This window comes from Neopsephotus bourkii, unplaced genomic scaffold (assembly GCF_033783945.1).
Source record: "Neopsephotus bourkii isolate Nb327-2 ecotype Australia unplaced genomic scaffold, CSIRO-AGI_Nbou_v1 NB_1476, whole genome shotgun sequence".
Taxonomy (NCBI): domain Eukaryota; kingdom Metazoa; phylum Chordata; class Aves; order Psittaciformes; family Psittacidae; genus Neopsephotus; species Neopsephotus bourkii.
The window spans coordinates 292314-314078 of NW_026901952.1; the positions used below are offsets into that span (position 1 = coordinate 292314).

Genomic DNA, 21765 nt, shown 5'->3' on the forward strand with positions numbered 1-21765 from the left:
ATCAGTGTCCAAGCTTACTGATGTTGCTGACTCTACCCATGTAATTTCTGCTTGAACTTAATTTTCTACTCGGTGCAAATGTTATAGCCCCTGGTGTTCCCTGATATATGAAGAGAGGCTACCACTACTCTGACCAGCATCTGAAAATTTATGCTTTCAAGTCAGAGGTAGAAAAACATTTACTGAGTTTCTTCAAAATCCTGTAAAAGTGCTTTAAAATGGTTTAGTCTTCCCAACATGAACCAGATTTTACCACCTCCTCCTTTTTGACTGTCATTTGAAATCCCTGCTACTTTGTCACCAACATCCTTCCTCTTCCCTAAATGCTTGCAGAATTAATTTAAAAAGTCACCAGCAACTTCCATTCACAGTCCTTGAGAGTAAAGCTTATGCCCACTGACAGCAGTTCTGCCACCACAGTGAGACCCACCAGTGTTTTGGCTTTTGTAGCTTTTTCAGCATCTGGGCTGATTTGGCACTTTCTCCCATGAAACTTCCAAAATGGAAGCTCAGTTAATGTGTATTTTCTTCCCTAAGAGGCAGACATCTTATTTTGACAGTGACTGGCCTGACACCACTGCGTTCATGTTCAGACCCCACACAAACATTGTGTCTGTTGCCCAGCTGGCCAGTGGAGGGCTGGATCTGATGGTTGTGGATGCATGGAACTGGACTCCAGCAGGCTACATGTCTCTCAGGCTTTACCCTTCATGCTTTGATGTTATCAGATGTAGGAAACAGTGACATTCATCTAAAAGCACCTTGCCTCCCCCCTCCTTCTTCCCAGGCCCAACTTCACTCTCAACTTCTCTACCTCCTCCCCCATACAGCACAAGGGATGGGAAATGGGCATTGTGGTCAGTTCATCACACATTCCTTCCTCCTCACACACTCCTTCCTCTTCACACTTCCCCTGCTCCAGCATGGTGTCTCTCCCAGTTTTCCATGATTTTCTAGAGTGGGGGTCCTTCCCACAGCTGCGGTTCTTAAAGAATTGCTCCAGCGTGGATCCTTTCCACGGTGAACAGTCCTTCACAAACAGCATGGGCTCCTCTAAACAGGGCTGCAGTTCCTGCCAAGACCCTGCTCCAGCACAGAGTCTCTACAGGATCACAACTTCCTTTAGAATCATACAATCATAGAATGGTTAGGGTTGGAAAGGACCTTAAGATCATCAAGTTCCAACCACCCTGCCATGGGCAGGGACACCTCACACTAAACCATATCACCCAAGGCCTCGTTCAACCTGGACTTGAACACTGCCAGGGATGGAGTATTCACAACCTCCTTGGGCAACCTATTCCAGTGACTCACCACCCTAACAGGAAAGAATTTCCTCCTTATGGCCAATCTAAACTTCCCCTATTGAAGTTTTAACCCATTACCCCTTGTTCTATCACTACAGTCCCTAATGAAGAGCCCATCCCCAGAATCCCTATAGGCCCCCTTCAGATACTGGAAGGCTGCTAAGAGGTCTCCACGCAGCCTTCTCTTCTCCAGGCTAAACAGCCCCAACTTTCTTAGCCTGTCTACATACGAGAGGTGCTCCAGTGCCCTGATCATTCTCATGGCCCTCCTCTGGACTTGTTCCAACAGATCCATGTCCTTTTTATGTTGAGGACACCAGAACTGCACACAATACTCTAAGTGAGGTCTCACGAGAGCAGAATGAAGGGGCAGGATCACCTCCTTCGACCTGCTGGTCATGCTCCTTTTGATGCAGCCCAGGATATGGTTGGCTTTCTGGGCTGCAAGCGCACGCTGCTGGCTCAGGTTCATTTTCTCATCGACCAGCACCCCCAAGTCCTTGTCCGCAGGGCTGCTCTGAATCTCTTCTCCGCCCAGCCTGTAGCTGTGCCTAGGATTGCTCTCACCCAGGTGTAGGACCTTGCACTCGGCATGGTTAAACTTCATGAGGTTGGCATCAGCCCACCTCACTAGTGTGTCAAGGTCCCTCTGGATGGCATTCCTTCCCTCCAGCGGATCAACCGAACCACACAGCTTGGTGTCATCGGCAAACTTGCTGAGGGCGCACTCAATCCCACTGTCCATGTCAGCGACGAAAATGTTGAACAAGACCGGTCCCAACACTGATCCCTGAGGCACACCACTCATTACTGGTCTCCAGCTGGACATTGAGCCATTGACCACAACTCTTTGTGTGCGGCCATCCAGCCAGTTCTTTATCCACCGAGTGGTCCATCTATCAATCTGATGTCTCTCCAATTTAGAGACAAGGATGTCGTGTGGGACAGTGTCAAACGCTTTACACAAATCCAGGTAGATGACATCAAGTGCCCTACCGCTGTCCATCAGTTCTGTATCCCCATCATAAAAGGCCACCAAATTGGTCAGGCAGGATTTCCCCTTAGTGAAGCCATGCTTTCTGTCACCAAGCCCCTTGTTGTTTTTCATGTGCCTTAGCATGCCTTCCAGGAAAATCTGCTCCAAGATTTTGCCAGGCACAGAGGTGAGACTGACTGGTCTGTAATTGCCCGGGTCATCCATTTTCCCCTTCTTGAAAATGGGGGTTATATTTCCCTTTTTCCAGTCATCGGGAACTTTAAACCACATCCACCTGCTCCAGCATGAGTTTGTCCACAGGCTGCAGGTGGAATCTGCTCCACCAAGGCTCGCCCTGTGCTGCAGGGCCACAGCTGCCTCACCATGGGCTGCAAGGGAACATCTGCTCTGTTACCTAGAGCACCTTCTCCTCTCCTTCTTCACTCTTCTCCTTCTTTTGTGTCTGCAGATTTTGACATATTCTCGGTCCTCTATTCCAGCTGCTGTTGTGCAGCATTTTTTCATCTTTTCTCAAGTATGTTGTTATATAGAGGCATTAGCAACATCGCTGATGGGCTCAGTTTTGGCTAGCAGCAGGTCTGCTTTGGAGCCAGCTGGAACTAGCTCTGTCCGACATGGGGGCAGCTTCTGGCATCGGCTCACGGAAGCTACTCCATGCAGTCACCCCCATTACCAAAAGTTTGCCATGTAAACCCAATACATCAAGCTTCCACTCAATGCCACTATTGCCAGCTGCCACTTATTTTGAGCCTCACTGCAGCAAGCTGGTTAGTGAGTGGTACCCAGCAGTGTGGACCAAGGTAGCTCATGAGGTCCTAGGAGCGTCTAAAACACTTCTGCTAATTCTCACACTTGTGTTCTGTTTCACAATCTACATCTCTTTATAGCAACAGAGGTACGCCCCATCTACTTGCAACTGCTTTACTCAACAGAACTTTGTACCCAAATATAGCAAATGATAAATGACACCCACATTATTTCTGCAAAAATTTGCACTTCCCTTCACGTTCCATGTGGCTGGAAGAGCTTCAACCTCTGTAGAAATTTGTCCACCTGTGAACAGCTCCTCTAGATTCCTAAACCAAAAAAACATTCCTGTATGAATGCTGAGTTCAGCACTGTTAGATGCTCTCAGTTGAAGTGTTTTTAGCTGCTTTATTAAAACATTTGCTTTAGTTATTTGAGCTGTTTTTTAAATGCCCACAGACCCCCACGTACTGTATTCCAACACACAAAAATGTATTATATTACTGTGACATTTATAGTAACACTTCTTAAAACTGTGTTCAGGCAGTTGGGATCACAAATCATCCTGGTCTGCATCCATACCTGAGTTGGAGTATGTTTCTGTTTGATAGATGGGCTATAAAATGAGGGCACATTCTTGCATGTGAAGTGTAAATAGTTTTTGACTGCAGTTGATGTTATCTGGGGCCTGAGACAGATCCTGTATTCCAGATACAACTAACAGAAGGGGAAATAACGGTGAAAACAAAGTGCGTTGTCAGAGCAGTCCTTGTCTTCTGAAGAGTGAGAACACAAAGAATAACCATCGGTACTGATCACTCACAAACATGCAAGAAGAAGTAACTTAAAATCAGCCTGAACGTATCCATGCAATAGCAAGGGGGTGGATTATTCCTTTATCTACTGCCAGGTCCACAGCATGCTCCATCTTCTGAATCTCTGATTAGGTCCTGTCAGGGATATGAAATGTGCCAAAACTTGTAGCCTGGGCACTGCCTTCTCTCCACAGATTACAAAGAAAGGCAGTCCTGGTGCTCACAGGCCTTATTTGCTGAGCATGAGGGGAAGGACATGGCAACCACCTCCTCTGTCTGCTGAGAACTTAGATCAAGTCTGTAAAGGTGACAAGATCTTCTCACTGGTAGAACTATTCTTCAAAAATCACAGATCTTGTATCAGCAAGCCAATTTCTGCTCTTCAGGACTTAGGCCAAAATGATACTTGTGCTCTATATGGATAAAATCCCAGAATTTATCACTGGCATTTAATTACTAACATTCTTGCATTTAAAGAAATTCAGTGCTGTTGACACATCGAATTTAGACAATTTCTTTTGTGTGTATATTGTATTTCTGCCAAAACATCACCTCTTGTTCTTGAAATTACACTTTTGAATCCCCATGTCTAATGATTTTTTTTTTTAAACATCTGCTGTCACACCTATTTTGGAATTGCATCTTTTTTTATCCCTCATTACCATTCTTTCCACCTCATGTAGATCATCTCTACAGTTCCAGTTTTCCTCCATAGTAACTGCTGCCTTGTTTTCATTTCTAGCTCTGCTGTCATGTGTGACTTTGATTTTACAGATCACAGACCAGTAAACAACACTGATCCACTTGAATGGCTTTTAGCCAATTACAAAGAAATTGTTTATGGGCAAATTACAGGACATTTTTATTCAGGTTCATGTTTTGCCTCATAAGAGGCAGAAGTGCCACTCTCCCCTCCAGTGTGGGAGCTGTGCATCCACTTCCCGCACTTTTAACTTCTCTGTCTGCTTGCAGCCCTGAAGTTACACAGGTACACATGTAGAAGAAATCATACTGGCATAATTTGTGCCTACCATACAGCAGCCACGTTTCTGCAAAAGTAAGCCATTACATTTCATTAGAAGATGACACCTAAATGTATGCCTTTTTAGTAATGCTTCCTGTATTTCACTTGCTGTGGATTTCTCATCCTGACCTAGATTCTGCAATTACATCTGTCACTGTATTTTAGGACAGTTTTCCAACGCAAACGTTCAGACTATGTCTACAAGATATACATTTACATCTGGAAAGACATACTTTTGTAGAAAGCCATGAGCAGATGTTCATCAGTGCACACATTTGGTCTGTGTAAATACTTGCCTGTAGAAATGAAAGCATTACACTTGAAGTTGAGCGAAGTTAGGAGTAAACCTGTGAATAATTCATTTTTCAGCAGGGTAATTAGAAAGTTTAGGTTAACATCGAACCAGATTTAGGAGTTCTTTTTCCTCCCTGATGATACCAGAAACTCTCAACCCACAGTATCATACAACTAAAAAATAATTTAAAAAAAGGTGGTTTCATTGTCACAATAAAAGGAAAATAGATTTAAAAAACACATACTTTCATAGTAGGTGACAGTATTCTCTCTCTGACTCAGCAGTCCTATTGTTAAACTAAGTCACCGAGGACATTTCAAACTTTCAATCCCATTCTGGCTTTGCCTGGGGGACCAGCACCACAGGACAGCACAAGATGTTCTGAGCAAAGTCATGCTTGTGCTACCCTTTTGGTATTTTTCTGCATTGGACAGATAGCTTTTCATTGCTGCAGAGGCAGAAATGATGGTGTTTACCTTCAAGTTCAGTATGACCTGGCAGCATGTGTGCTCACAGCCCAGAAAGCCACCTGCCCAGGCTGCTGGGCTGCATAAAAAGGAGCGCGACCAGCAGGCTGAGGGAGGTGATTCTCCCCCTCTACTCTGCTGTTCTGAGACCTCACCTGCAGAGCTGCTTTCAGCTCTGGGGCCCTGAAAATAAGAGGGATGTGGACCTACTCGAGGGAGTCCAGAAGAGACGACAAAGATGATGAGAGGGCTGGAGCACCTCTGCTGTGAAGACAGGCTGAGAGAGTTGGGCTTGTTCACCCTGCAGAACAGAAGGCTCAGGTGAGACCTTAGAGCAGCTTCCAGTAAGTAAAGGGAGCCAACAAGAAGTCTGGAGAGGGACTTTAAACAAGGGTATGTAGTGACAGGACAAGGGGGAATGGCTTTAAACTGACCGAGAGGAGATTGAGATTATACATTAGGTAGAAATTCTTCACTGTGGGGGTGGTGAGACACTGGCACAGATTGCCCAGAGAAATTGTGGCTGCCCTGTCTCTGGCAGTGCTCAAGGCCAGGTTGGACAGGGCTTTGAGCAACGTGGTCTAGTGGAAGGTGTCCCTGCCCACTGCATGGGGCTGGAACTAGATGAGCTTTAAGGTCTCTTCCAACTCAAACCATTCTGTGATTCTATGAAGCCTTAGCTGCCAGACTTCAAAGGCATGACTACTTTCTGTGACTTTCTGTGACTAATTTATGTGGCTTCCTTCCCCAGAGGATAGGCTTCTGTGAGACATAAAATCTAGTTATATTCAGACCACCTTGAACACTGATGCATTTCTAATATTATGAAAATTAGTCTGAGAAAGAGCTCCTAGGACATATCTTATAATAGTTACAACAGAGATTTCATAATTAAAGCTGGAAGATCTTTTCCATTTCAAATCTGGTTTTGATCTTCCAAAAAGATAAAGAATGTAAAATGTTGATCAGGAAGACACCATACCATCCATATATTTCCCATTTGTACTTCAGACCACTGCAATGTAGAAAATGTTTTGAATGTGTGAAGTTGCAGACAGAATTAAAAAAAAAAACAAAACCTTTGAGAAACAGTCTTATTATCCTAACTTTAAAAAACAGTCTATAGTGTTATATATATTTTGAAATGTCAGTTTTCTAATACAAGGGTTACTAATCTGATATACTGGGTTGCAGGGATGGCTTTTAGACAGATGGAAGGAAGTAAGTTTAATTCTATAGAAATGTGTTCTGAATGGGACAATTTTATGGGCTGTGTGAAGGTCTTAAGCCCTTTCTCCTTAATATTAGTTTTGGTAATTAAAACTGCCTAGCCCTTTCCTCAAAAACACAGTTATTTTTTTGTTGAGTAGTATGAAAATATAAGGATAAAGGAGAGAATTTGGAAAAAATATACTTGAGAAAAAGTTTATAAAACTTCCCAGAACTTTTTGAAATATCATTTCAAATAGTTGCTCATTGAGCTTATGAGGCCAGGGCCAGCTTGAAGCACAGATGGCTTGAATAACTTGCTATTCTTCCACCACCTGACCCAGATGTGCTGTCAGGTACTATGTACTTGTCCTTTACAATAGGGAAGGGCGAGAAGGAGGGGTTATGTGGAGTGAAGAAAAGAAGGTGCTGCAGACAGACCTACCTAGGAAAGAAGGAGCAAGATGTGCTTCCCTTAGCAACTGCCCCATTCCTCTGTCCCAAATTAATTTCTTGACCTAGACATCTCATGAATTAGAAAAACACACAAAGACAATTAAGTGTATATTGAGTAGAAAGTGGGACTGCAGGTAACATAAAACTGGACATTGGCTTTCGTTTTTTCCCTGCTTCCATTTGTTCTGCAAGTGTATACATTTTTCAAACCTAAGAGATACAATTTTGGCAAACAGGACCATGACATACACTGATGTTTTGTGTGTGTTAGGAATGTATCCAAAAGGTTTTAGGTATGGCTATGACAGCAACAAACAAACAGACAGACTTCCATGACATGGGATTTGAATGTGCTGTGGAAGTTGTAGAGTCTTTCATGGTATCGAGACTGCAGAAACAAAAAATAGCCCCAATAAACACAACTAAAAAGGCAACCTTACATTTTATACATGCTTTGAACTGGGAGGGCTACTGACTGGAACAACCTACATTGCATTGAAGTTTTGAAAGCAATCATACACACCACGTATTTCCACCTGATAAAAGCAAAGTTCACCTTTCATGTTTTACAGACTAATAAGAGACCATGTTATTCAGTAACCGAGAATGCATATTTTAAATACAACACTGCCAGTGCAAACCTAAAGTAACTATATTCTCATGGTAAACTGGAAGCACAGAAGGTAAGTACCAACGGAAAAAAATACTTATTTTTCAAAGACGGGGAAATGAAATGTAATTATTTAGAATCAGTTGCTACCTGAATCAGAAATTACATGTTTTATGGAGAGGAACAGCACTGCTAACATCTTCATCTTTTGTACTACCAAGTTTCAAAGGTATGATTCTATATTTAGATGTAAACAATGGCTCACTGGACTCAATAGATCAAAATTCTTCAAATACCGGATTCTACAAAATTGAAAATGAGCCCTCACTCCTGATAACCCCACCACACACTCTTTGTTTTCACGCAGGCTGAAATCAAAATACTGCATGATGCTGTAATTTCAGTAATTGTACTGAGTTAAAGTTCTGTTACGAAACTGCACCAGTTTGTGAGAAAAATAAAAGGTAGTCTGATTAAACACAATCTAGTAGTCACCTGCTGAGCACCTGTACTGGCTGGGCAAAATAGTATGAACGCTGATGCATTAGCTAGCTAAGAAATTCTTTGTTAGTGGCAGTATCCTTTGAAAATGAGAAAAAACAGCAGCCAGAAAGGAATCATTAGGTTTGTGCAATCTCCAAGTACTAAAAAATTATCCAGAAAGGATGGAAAAGTGAATTAAAGAGAGAAATACTTTCCCCAGCTGTTTTGTGGACCAAACCCAACACTTTTAACGTGTTTAATAGTTAAAAAAGTCTTGCTAGCAAAAAAAAGTTGAAAAAACTCCATCCCTTGAGGAAAGCACCTTGAATAGATGAAATGCGTGCAGCAATCCTAGATACCTCTTAAGCTGCACTCCCATTTTCACCACTTTTGAAAATGTTGGTTACTCATTTAGAGTTGTCAATCCAGTGTCCTTATCTTTTGTTATCTTACGTGTCCCAGATAAAAGACAAAGGTTTTGAACTGGAGTGAATCTCCATTTTTATTAGTGATATGCTGGAGAAGCAGAAGTAAGTGCAAATTACTAAATAGTACAGAATCAAAAGCAGAAAGAGTAAAACTTTTTTTCCTTCTAATACGTAGCTATACTATTTGGATGGAGTCATTATTTGGTATTACTTCTCCTTCCCCCACTACTGTGGAACATAAAAAACTATTTGAAATGCAGGTCCAGCAGGTGTGGGATTCCAGTTAGTGCATAAAACTATGTGACAACAGAAGTTGCTGGGGTGAGCGTCAGAGACATCTGGTGGTTAAAAGAACTGCCAGATGCTATGCAAAAGGTAAATTTACACAGGTGGCTCATATGGGTAGTTTCCATGCCATTGTCTTGGCAGGTTTAGTGCTGACATTTTTATTGTAGCATGGATACCCTTGAATGATCTTGCTTTCATACCCCTGAATGATCGCTACTGCTGCCAGTGTCACCTCCACCTTTATTAATGTGACCCTGCTTTTAATGAGTGACATCCTTCTATATACACACTGAGCTCTGTACTTGCTTGCCTTTTTTCCTTTTTTTTTTTTTTTTTTTTTTTTTTTAAACTGGACAAGGCTGTTTGCTTTACGGCTTTCTAGAAACTTCTAGGCCTTGCACAGAATATACTTTGAGTTCAAACTACCTTCACAGGTAGGATTTCCTAAGCTTTTCTCCTCCTCCCCTTTGCGTCGTTTCCTTCTTTCTACATTTTTTGACATTTTTATGAGTGCAGAATTCTCAGTGATTTTAACCAGAGTCTGAATCTGGCAATAAGTTAACAGCTCAAGCAGCTTTCTAATACCTGTAAGTGTTGCATCTTCACTGCATGTCATTCAGTGAGCTTTTCAAATGACTTCTCATTAGCTGTAACTTCAAATATTTTGTAATGCTTATTTCCTTTCAGAAATCTATTTTTTCCTGTGACTGTTGAGCTTCCTGTCCTACTGTTGGCATAGTTTTGCTCAACTGTATTTATCTTGTTCTTTCACTTTGTGGGTTTAGAAAACAAATCTGCTCCCCAAACATTTCTCCAATAATCATCATTATCAAATTAGTTCTACAGTAATTGTCTCCCTGTTACTTTATACAAAGGTGCACATGCACATATGTGTACATACACACACACATACTTGTGTAAAAACAGTCTCTTTGACAAACCAGCAGCAGGACCTATAATAATCAGCAAGAGCAGCTCCATCCAGTATATAATGAAAATGTAGGAAAACACCAAAGCCCCCAATCCCAAACAGATAATGTTTGTTTTACAGGGGTTCATTGTTACCAGTTCAGTGTGATTTAACAATTCTGAGATAACAACGCTAATGAGTGATTAAAAAAGGAATGTAACAATTCAGTTTTCATGAAGAATATACTTTATTTCTGAAAACAAATACATTAAGTTTTAAAAGTGAACTTCAAAATTATTTTACAAGAGATGTTAAACCACATTTTTCTATTCTGGTTCATTAATCAGTTTCACAGAGAGGAAAATTTACCTCCTTAGTTGTGAAAATTCAAATTCCCAGTCATTCATATTTTAGTCCTTGAAACTGTGGGGAGATATTCCAGGTTGCACAATGGAACTGAAATAAAACCCTAGCTGATCAATTTTATAACATGCTGTGTGATTAGTATGACCTCTTGTGTCAAACACAGGAATATTAATTTTTTACTTGCATAATGCAAGTACATGAAATGTCTGAAAGCTGGTAACAGCTCTCCTCTTGCCATTTCTACTAATCAACAGGTTAGCAGCAGTAGAGGGGTTTGTAGGTTTTATATATGAATTAGAAAAATAAACACCATCATTTCCCCATATAGAATACAGCTACCATATATTTTGGTCAACTGACACTTTTTCTTTTTTTTTTTTTCCAAATTAAGATTAAACTGCAGGACAAAGCCTCAGTGACTTCTAAATAAAATATGAAGGTTTACCATTTTCTTAATAAGCCTTCATGGTAAACTACGTCCTGAGGACTTCTGTTAAGGAGAACACTTAAAAGGTTTAAGCAAACATTAAGGACACGGCATGAATAGAAAAGGGATGACGAAACCTTGTCTTATCTAGATCTTTAACTAGTCCACAAAAAATCTATTTTAACAGCACTCTTGTGCAGGACTTTTATTTACAGAGTGATAAAAGCCCAGGTTCCTTGAGATTCTCATTTTTGAAGATCCATTTGATATGTATGTGTTTGAAAACACAGGCAAGATAGAAACAGTGAGATGGCATTATAGCAACTACTTTTTTTTTTTCAAACAAAAAATGGAATATCTGAAGCTGTGTCAAACATCCTGTTCATTATTAAAAATGTCTTCTTCTGTCTTTGATGCTCAGGGGAACTGAGTGCAATGGAGAGCATCCAAATACACTTCAATGTAATTTAAAAACAGACTGAAGTACTTGGAAAGTGCTTTATCATTCACTCAGGAACGTGTGTGTGGCTTTTCATTCACAACTTGGCTGTATTGGCCACTCTAAACAATCTGTATTATCTATATAATCTATCAACCATGACACTATGTTAGGGAGGGTTGTTTGTGTGTGTGCTGTATGTGCTTTATTTAAAGGTACACTTTGGAATAAAATAGTGGAATTTTATAGCTGAGTATATTTTAAAACTCTTCTTAATGCCTCACCCATATTTCTAATCTGCAAGCCACTCAAGGGTGTAGAGCTTCAGAGGAAACTGGATGCTGTGTTAGACATGGAAATTTTAAGGGCATAAGCTGTTACCCTAGAAGGGCTTGGTGAGGTTTGTCTATAACATTAGCAAGAAGCTGAAGATGTAAAGAAACCTTCCACATTATCAAATTTCCCAGTTGATTTTTCAAGCTGCTTGAACAGTGCTGGAGAACTGGAGGAAAAAAAACCAAAAAAAAAAAAAAAAACCAACAAAAAACAAACCCAAAACAAAGCCAACAAAACCGAACAAACCGAAACCCTCCAACAAAACCAAACCTCCTACAGTATCACCTAGGGGACAGGAATGGCACACATTTAACAAGGTAAGTCACTTACCTCGTTCACGATTGCTCCCGTAAAGAACCTTTCTTTAAGTAAATGCAGAGACTGCCTGGTGGCAGACATCATTCTGCCAGAGGGAGCTGCGGGAATGAATTATTTGGTGACAGCTGGGAGCGGAAGGGGAAGAGACAGAACGGTAGCTGGCGACCAGGGCAAGGACTACACTGTTGCGGGGGGGGAAGGCTGGGGGTGCGAGGCAGCCACTCAGGGACACCGACCCTGTTCCACGGTGAAGCTCCAGCCGGAGCGGGGCTCCCGGGTGGCGGCCGGCAGGTAGGGGCAGCCCCCGGCCCTCCCGCTCCCGGTGACAGGCGGAGACGTGCCGGGGCGGGCTCTCCGCTACCCAGACCCACGGCAGCCCGCGGGGACACTGCCTCTCCCGGCTTGCTTCTGCAGCCCGCGGCAGGCGGCGGACCGGAGCGAGCGCAGCTCTGTGTTTTGCAGGGCGGCGGAGGCGGAAACAGGCGGAAGGCGCTGCTGGACAGCTCCGGAGCGCGGCGCCCATGTTCCGAAGACGGTGCAGATGTGAGGAGCGGGGAGCTGGGGAGCGCCGCAGCGGAGGCCCCTTCCCGGCGGGGGGACCCCCGGGAGGCCCAGGGCTTCCGCGGCGGGCGGGGTGGGGCGGGAGCAAGGGCCAAAGGCAGCCTTTACCTGCGGGCGCGGAGCGCCCAAGGAGGCGGGCTCCCCCCGCCGTGCGGGGCGGCGGGGGGACCCTGCGGAGCCCCCACCGCCTTACGCCGTGGCTGGTCCACCCCCATCAGGTGACGTGATGCCCCTTGTTTTGGTTCGCCCGACCAATGGAACGCAGCGGCTGGATCCTACGGGTGCCGGGATGGGCCCTTCGTGGCGGCAGCAGGACTCTCCCCTGCCGACCATAACGCATTGCGCAGCGTGCACCACCGCCCGGTCCTCCTGCGGCTTTAACGGCACCGGCATGGACCCGCCGCCCCAGTTTCCGGCGGGCTTTGGCCCAGAGCAGCAGCGTCCGCCGCATTGTCAGCAGCAGCACGGCCAGGACAAGCAGAGCCTCCTCCAGCAGCAGCAGCAGCAGCAGAGCCCATGCCTCCAGTGCAACAACTGCGCCTACTATGGGGCTGCTGCGGCAGCCGCGGGGGATAACCTGCCCCTGCTGCTCCGCACCATCTCGCCCCACTCGGGCACGTTCCGGACTCATTCCTCACCGCTGTCTTCCGCTGCCTCCTCTCGGCAGGGCAGCCAGCTGAACGTCAGCGAGTTCACTTCCTCCAGCCATGCCGGCGCGTCCAGGCAGCACCACCAGTACGCCCAGTACCACCAGTGCCACAGCCTGCAGCAGCAGCAGGCAGCGAGCCCCAGCAGCAGTATCAGCAGCGGCAGCACCCACCACTACCATCACCACCATCATCACCACCACCACCACCAGCGCAGGGAGAGCAACCCATTCACTGAAATAGCCATGAGCAGCTGCAGGTACAACGGCGGCGTCATGCGGCCGCTCAGCAACCTGAGCTCGTCCCGTAGGAACCTACAAGAGCTGAACTCCGAGTCGCAGCCGCTCCAGCAGCCGCTCGCCAGTCCCTCTGCCGCCGCCACCGCGGGCACCCCCACTGCTCCGGAGATCGTGGTCTCCAAGCCCGAGCACAACAACTCCAACAACCTGGCGCTCTACGGCTCCGCCGGCCCTGGTCCCGGCCCCGGCCCGGGCAGCGCCAACAACAGCGGGGGCAAGTCCAGCAAGAAGAAGAACCAGAACATCGGGTACAAGCTGGGGCACCGCCGGGCGCTCTTCGAGAAGCGCAAGCGCCTCAGCGACTACGCGCTCATTTTCGGCATGTTCGGCATCGTCGTCATGGTCATTGAGACTGAGCTCTCCTGGGGCGCCTACACCAAGGTACCGGCAGCCGCTCCGACGGCCCAGCGGAGAGGCGGCCCCGGCCCCTTACAGAGGCCAGCGCGGCGGGGCTGCCTGTTCCCCGCCCCAGCCACGTCCCGAGGCGCTCTACCCCACGGCACAGATGGGGTGGCCCGGGCCCCGTCATCGGGGTGGCGTCGGGCGGGAGCGGCCCCTTGTCGCTGAGGGATGGTGGTGTCTTTCTATTGCAGGAGTCGCTGTATTCCCTTGCTCTGAAATGCCTTATTAGCCTGTCCACGATTATCCTGCTCGGGCTCATCATCGTGTACCATGCAAGGGAAATACAGGTAATGTTTCCTTCTGTGGGTCAGTGACCGTTGTTGACGTAGCTGGAGGGAGGGGGGTGAGTAGTTTTCTCGGAGGACATAGTGGTGGTAAGTACTTGGCGCTTCCTGACGATTCAGAAAGCAAAAAGTTATCTGTACGTGCCTGCCGCTGGTGAACGGACCTCCGGCTCCAGGAAGAAATGCAGTGGGAATGTATGTGCTAGGAAGCTCTGCTTGCTAGGGGCTGTTGCCAGTGGTTATGTTATAGGATTGCTTAGCTCTGAGGTTGTAACACACTTGGTGACATGCCTTCCATCTTCTGTAGGAGACGTACAGCAACAGTCTTTTATTTCTCAATGATTAAATTTCATTCTATGGGTTTTCTCTTGATAGCAAGGTTGTTTTCACTGTGCGAGGTATGTAATCTTAACTGGATTGTCTCAGACACGAGTGTACTCTAGGAGAATGTTTAAGAGGAGGGGGAAGAAATAAAAAATCACAGAATAATAGAACTGTTTAGGTTGAAGAAGACCTCTAAGGTAGACTCCAACTGTTAACCTATTGCCAAGTGCACTACTAAACTGTGTCCTTAAGTGCCACATCTACATGTCTTTTAAATAGCTCCAGGATTGTGTTTTATATAGTGCTGCACAGCTGCTAAGATTGAGACGGAAGAAAACTGCCAAGAAAGGTAGGGCTACAGGTAGAAGGAATGTAATGATCGAAGATATAAGTCACAAATACTCTCACAGGATCTCTTCAAGGGACTTAGCTCTGACTTTAGTTGTTGGTGTTTTTTGGGTTTTTTTTTACCAAGAAATAAATATTTGGCATTTCAGCTAAACTGAAACATACAACAGATTTCAAAGTTTTGAGGGGGAAAATATCTTACGTGTAGCTACATCAATGCTTTTGATTTTTCAGCTTCTTTAACTGAAAAATATGTTGAGCTGCAAGTGAAAGCAACAGCTTTCAAGGGCATAGAAGACTTTTCCTTTCCACTGGTACCAATCAGTTAAAAAAAGGCTAAAGTAAGAATTGCATAGTACCCTGCTTCTGTGCAAATGAATACTGTAGTTTCAATGTGAAATGGTACCGTAGCCGCCTACTTAGGGTAATGTTAGAGAAGTATTATCTTACTGAAGACTCTTTGCAAAATTGGATCCTATTAGGCAGTCCTTGCACATGCAAAACTTCTATTCCTGGCTTAGAACCCAGTTTCTCTGCAGTAAGAAATACAAAAGATACTGAATGCTGTTTAATGATATTGTACTCAATAAACAAGTGTTCTGGTGAAAGAGCATCTCTATAAACTCATGGATTACTTAATGAAGAGGTTTTTTTATCTGTATAAAATAAGTGGCGCTGCTGCAGTGTGGGAGCTGCCTTCTCTGGGGTATCTTCCCATAAGTGGTGCTTGAGGCATGAAGAGCAAAGCTGGGAAAAAAACCTCTCTGTAAACATTTGAATTATTTTCCAGAAACTTTAAATAGAAAATTTTATGCAAGATAACCAACTAGTTGTAGGTCCCTGTATGCATCAGCTTATAATGGTTACTCCAAGATTTGTTTGTTGGTTGTTTCGTTGTTTTTCTTTTTTCAGGTAAAGAGTTACAAATTTTTAATTCCCTTAGGAGTGTATTACAAATCAGAAAAAAAAAATCTTAAAGTTATAATTCCGTTTTGGTTGGTTTTTTTAATTGATTGTTTTAAAGAATTTTCTCCTCTATGTGGTTACATGGAGGGAATTATGAAACCATGTGACTTAATCAAGTTTAATGTAGTTGTCAGTGCTGCCTGACAGAACTGCCTGTAAAACAGCAATACTCTGTTTTAATCTGAGAGACATTGAAAATTGCAGTAGTCATGGTAGGGCTAGGAGTGAGCTGCAGTTTTAAGGAGCTTTATCATTCATGTTGAAAAGGAAGTTCTCTTTTTCAAGGGCCTTGCTAGATGGAGAGGGCATAGTACCATCCTTAGCTACTGGATATCTGATAGTTTTTTAATTTAGGTGTAGTCTGGTTTTGTTGAGGCTCTTTACTTTTAAAAATAAGATGAAGAATGTGCAGAGCAAAATTTACATCTATCTGAGGTGGTAAATTCATGTTACACTTGACATCTGAAAACAAGAAGTACCTTAAAAATACTTTGGCTTAGGAATGTACAGTGTCTTCCCCAGGCACAAGAAAACACTGTGTAACCCTGATAATGTAATGGTTTTGAAATAATCTTTAAAGCTGACAGTTTTCTGAAGCCACACATGCCTTTAATTCAAGTATCCTGCTGCGTGTAGCAGAGTGAATCACTTCTGTAGAATCATGCCCACAGATGTTTGGTGTGTCCTGTGTTTGTACTAGGTATTTGTCAACCCTGTTCAAGTTTGAACATTCCTTTCTAATTCTTGTCTGAAGCATACTTCGACTTAAACAATGGGTGTAATTAAGCAGGAATTCACTGAGAGAAGAAAAAATGCTTTATAGAATAGAAGAAGGTCAATGTAATATTCTTGCAGTGTGGTATCTTTCATACTGTAGTAGAAGCAAACCAACCTAAACATAAGTAAATTTTTTAACAAAGCATGAGACAAAACATGTTGAGACATAAAAAGCTGACAGTTTAGTAATTATCAGCAATCGCAGGCTTAATATTTAGAAACTTCTGATGAGCTAAAATGCTGGCGAATTGAAATAATCTTTCTCATTCTTTTCAGTAGTCTGTGACCTTGTTTTATTGGTAGGAAATCCAAACAGTCATGCTGCAAGCAAGTCAGTGGGGCATTGCCTGGCAGCATAGCAGGTGATTCTAGTCAATAATACATCGAGGTGAGAGGAGTGCGTTTTCATTTTCAGCCTCTTTCCCTGATTGGGCGGTGATTGGTAGGTGGTGGCAGAGCTGGAGCACGTTCAGTTTCTCCGGGGCACGGGTGGTTTCTGCTGTCATATTTTCAGCACCGCAGACAGCGCCGTGCGCGGCGCCCTGGGGCGGATTGGCGGGATCCGGACTGAATTGGATCGGACTGGATTTCACTAGACTGGACTGGATTGGACCTGCCCGGCACAGGCTAGCCACCCTGCCACACGCGCATCCGTCTTCCCGTGCTTTCAGTCTCGCTTGCAAAGCTATGTGGATTTTTGTTTTGAGTTCCTTGGAACTTGCCCAGAGCTTTGCATCTGCTAGACCAGGGTCCCCAGGAGGGTGTAGCTGCAGTATTTAGACAAGGACAGCCGTATGGATGCTGTGATACTGGAAACACTGAAGTATTTCTATCAAATATGGTTTCAGTGATCACATTGTATTAGTTATTATATTTAATATTCTGCATAATGTGGACCTGCTTGAGTGGGTCCAGAGGAGGACCATGAAGATAATCAAAGGGCTGGAGCACCTCTCCTATGAAGGCAGGCTGAGAGAGTTGGGCTCATTCAGCCTGGAGAAAAGAAGGCTCTAGGTAGACCTTAGAGCAGCTTCCAGAGCTTAAAGGGCCTGTCAACAAGTCTGGAGAGGGACTTTTTACAAGAGCATGTAGTGACAGGACAAGGGGGCTTTAAACAGAAGGGAAATTTATGTTAAATATAAGGAAGAAGTTCTTCACAGTGACGGTGGTGAGGCACTGACACAGGTTGCCCAGAGAAGCTGTGGCTGCCCCATCCCTGGCAGTGTTGAAGGCCAGAGCTTTAAGCAACCTGGTCTAGTGTGAGGTGGCCCTTGCCCATGGCAGGGGGTTGGAATTACATGATCTTTAAGGTCCGTCCCTTCCAACCCAAAGATATTATATGATTCTATAAGAATAAAGTGTGAGCTGTAATTAAAGTTAGTAGATGTGAGTAGATGTGAGTTAGTGTTAAGACTGTAATAAAAGTCAGGTGAAACCAACTGGGTTTAAATGATAATTTATAGGTTACATTACCATTTTCATAAAAGAAGATAAAGATTACAAGCAGATTTTCTTCATATCCCTCCTTCTTCTTGAAAGAACTCCTAATGAAAAACAGTAATGATGTTGGAGCTGAGAATAGCACAACCCCAAATCTGTGTGCTCTCTTTTTGGTCCATTGTTACCATACCTCTAATGCTGTTAAAGTCATCATGCTAGGGAGATACTCAAATAGGCATTGCTCTGTCTCCAGGCTTGTGTGGTTGTTGATTCAGTTCTTTAGAGTAAGTGCCCTGTGTTTGGAAGATCAATGGGAAAAATGTGATTCATCGTTATCCCAGCCCAGAACAGGTATTTCCCTGACTGTCACTCCAGTTGAGAGTTTGAAGAGATGGTGGATAAAAAGCTAAGAGGGTGGTGTGATCCAATTATCATAATAATTTTTTATGTATAAATTATCCACTTCATGCATAAACAGTTTGTTACTTAATACTATATTACATAATTAAAGCAGCAGTGTGGAATATTGTTAAAATGGTAGTTCCTAGAGAATTTGTTGTCCATTCCATATGTGTTTAGTGGAATTTGCTGTTAGATCAATAAATACAGTGGTATTTAAGAAAGTTTTGGGTGGCAGTTCACATGATAAAGTTGCAGTCCTACTTTTATTGAAAAATACACCTCTCTGCCTCTCTCTAGCACTGCTGGAGCTAGAAATGCTTTTTAAGTACAAATTGTATTGGCATTTTTGTGTGTTGCTCAGAGCAAAAAGTTAAAAGTTGATTCTTTGAGATTGCCAGTAGGAGGTCTTTAATGTCTTTTGTTGAGCATTCCACTGCAGTCTGGTAGTTCTTGAGAGATGTGGTTACTGGAGAAATATACCCATTGGAACACTTTTCCTTTGATGCTGGACCACTTACTATATCCCTTCTGTAACTAAACATTGCTCTTCTGCTGCCTTTCCTGAATAATAGTAATTTAAATCCTGAGTAATGCTAACCTGTGCTCTCTGGGACAGAATCTGAACCTCTTTTTCTTCTCCCTGATAAGATGCTTGCACTCATGGAGAAGCACTCATGAAAGCAGTTGGTACTTGGTAGAAGTTAATAGTATTTTTTCTTCTGTGTGTCAGTTGAGATTTCTAACCATTTCAAAAATATATTGCTAGTTCATACTAGAACTAGCATGTGGAAAGTCTTGCAAACTCCAGAGTTAAGGTTAAGCGATTGCTTTCACAGCAGAGCCTACCAGGGCTCCAAGGAGAAAGCACTTTCAGTCCCTAGATGGTTCTGAAGTGGTGGGAAAATAATACGCTACTGATGGATGTGGAGTGACACATTTTGACCCTTCATTAACTTTATGGAAAATGATCACAGTTGAGAGCAAGAATCATGAATCTTCTCTTCTTTTCCCTGTTCCTGAGAACTTTAAGAAATGGAACAGGCAGTATCAAGAAACAGAAAAGAATGATAATAAATACATATCTTGACCTGCAAATAAATTCCATAAAGCATGGTAGCAATAAACACCATTTATGAGAGTTTCATTATTGGCATCAGTGGAAAGTTCTGCTGTAAAAATTATGCACTCATGAGCAAATAGGAAGTTAAACTGCCTCACAGTTTCTTGACTTATGAACTAATGGGTATCCTGCAGGCCAGATTATTTGTTTTGCTTTCACCGGTGTGGTACATGTGCATCTCATTAGCATTAGCATTAGCATCTTATTAGCTGTCTTGTTGGCAGTCTTAACTTGGCAGTATTGTTGCTGAGTCTTAACTTGGCTTGAAACATCAGGGATTGCACACACAGACTGTAAAACTGCAGAAACAAATATGTTAGATTAAGAGCACAGAGAAAAGTATGCTGAGTAATGGGTGAAAATCATGTAATAAACTTTGAATGGTTATTTTATTCTGATCTGAAGCCTGTTGAGATTCAGTGATTTCTTTCCTCTTTATTTTAATAGGCCTTGGATCAGGTAACAACAACTCACTGTGTAGCAGTTTTGATTCAGGGCACAATAACAATGTACATACTAAAAAATTCCCTTCTACTAATCAAGTTTAACATATTTGTATTGAACAGCAGAATATCAGGTTGGAATTCAAGGATACCGTATATGCCATATTAATACCACCTTAGAGTATTTTTGTGAAAATACTTAGGTTTAGTTCCATTCAATAAATTTTTGAAAGCTTGCATCTGCAGAACCTGTGGATGTAGGAAAAGTTACAGGTGCCCAGTGGCTCTGAAATGCAGCACTGTAATGCATATGGTACAGAAGGCAGGCTAGAAAATCCTTTAATGTTGGTCAGCCTCCAAAAGGATCTGAGGCCTTTTGCACTGAAGTTCCCTGTGAAAGATGCCTCTGTTTCCAAGAGGCTCCATAAGAATGTAGGAGGAGGTTGAACCTGATGCTCAGAACACTGAGCGATTGGCCTGGCCATTCCTAGGACTATGTGTTCTTATACACCATTGTTATGGCCATTTTTTTGATGAGGCTGTTAGAAGTTTATCAAGATATAGTAGCACATAATGAAGTGTGAGAAGGTATGTTGTTGCCCATGTTGGAGGAGAACATTTGTAATCAGAGGTCAGATGCTGGATTTGTATTAATTGTGCAGCTTAGCTGAAGTCAACAGGGGTACTGTGATCTATGATCTTAGAGGCATTCTACATTCACATCTTAATGTGAAAGTATTGTATGTTAGATCCTTCAACTCTGGGGACTTTATAAAATTCTGCCAGGTAGTGCAGCTTGGATTTGCCTCAGTTTGAGTATATGCCAAGTGCAGCTGAAGGGTCTTGTGTTTCTGTCTGTTTTGAGCAGAGATCAGAACAGGAATGACTGCTGCTTAGGACTTGGGAGAATTAAAAAACGGTGAGGAAGCATCTATGTGATTTCAGTCAGCCATTTTCACCCGTGATTTTGATGGTGAAAGTTGTTGTAAATGCCCTTACTAGAGGATAAGTTACTTCTCTGAGCCTGTGAAGCTCCTCTTAAGATGTAAGTTATGCCTAAGGGAAGAGGCTGTAACTGATCTTGTAATTAGCTTTTGGGTAAGATGGATATATTAAAGTTTATTCTATAAACTGAAAATAAACTGCAAAGTATGCAGAAAACCAAGTAGTTTTGTGAGGAAGTTTCCACTGCTCTGTTATGTGGAAAAGAGAAAAGTGACATATCAGGACAACACACGCAAAAAAATAATTTTATATAACTTTTTTTTCATGTCTCTTCCCCCCCCCCCCCCAGTAACATAAAATCTGTTACACTGAATGGAAAACCTCCCATTCAGAAATGTGATATGTGAAATACCTGTCTATCAGTGTATTTTTAATGAAGTGGTGTAACTTCTATTATGTGTAACTTCTATTATGTAAAGTAACGGAACTTGTTTTAATTGTTTTAATGAAAGCTACATTAAGTAATTTCCTCTTACAGCTGTCAGAAGATCAGAAGAGATTATAATGAGAACATGTTTTATACCTTAGAAAGAATTCTTGTGTAAAGGGAGTGATAAACCACGAAGCTTTTATACTTGAAAATGTATCTGAACCCAGACCTTTGCAACCAAAACTGTTCAGTTAGTATCATACATAAATACTGTATATAATACTGTTTTAATACAGTTGCTGGGAATCATACATCTGTAAATTACTGATTCATTTATCTATTCCCTCTTGAACGGTCCCTGCAATTTTGCTCCTTCATCTGTGTGAAAACTGTCCTTAATTAACATAGTTTTATATTGACATTTTAAATTGACATTTTAAAATTGGCATTTTAAA

General features: G+C 42.9%; 1 protein-coding gene across 5 annotated transcripts in view; it reads left to right on the forward strand.

Annotated features, from left to right (window-relative positions):
- KCNN2 (potassium calcium-activated channel subfamily N member 2) overlaps window positions 1-21765 on the forward strand; it is a 91304-nt gene that overhangs the window by 23111 nt on the left and 46428 nt on the right. For 3 of the 5 annotated variants that reach the window (XM_061369131.1, XM_061369134.1, XM_061369133.1), the window contains exons 1-4: window positions 11438-11921; window positions 12385-12465; window positions 12702-13810; window positions 14023-14118. In XM_061369131.1, the coding sequence (XP_061225115.1) occupies window positions 12444-12465; window positions 12702-13810; window positions 14023-14118 (1227 nt within the window). In that variant the 5' untranslated portion in view covers window positions 11438-11921; window positions 12385-12443. Of the gene's footprint in view, window positions 1-11437; window positions 11922-12258; window positions 12466-12701; window positions 13811-14022; window positions 14119-21765 lie in introns of those variants that run through there. The other 2 variants (XM_061369132.1, XM_061369135.1) reach the window with 2 other exon arrangements.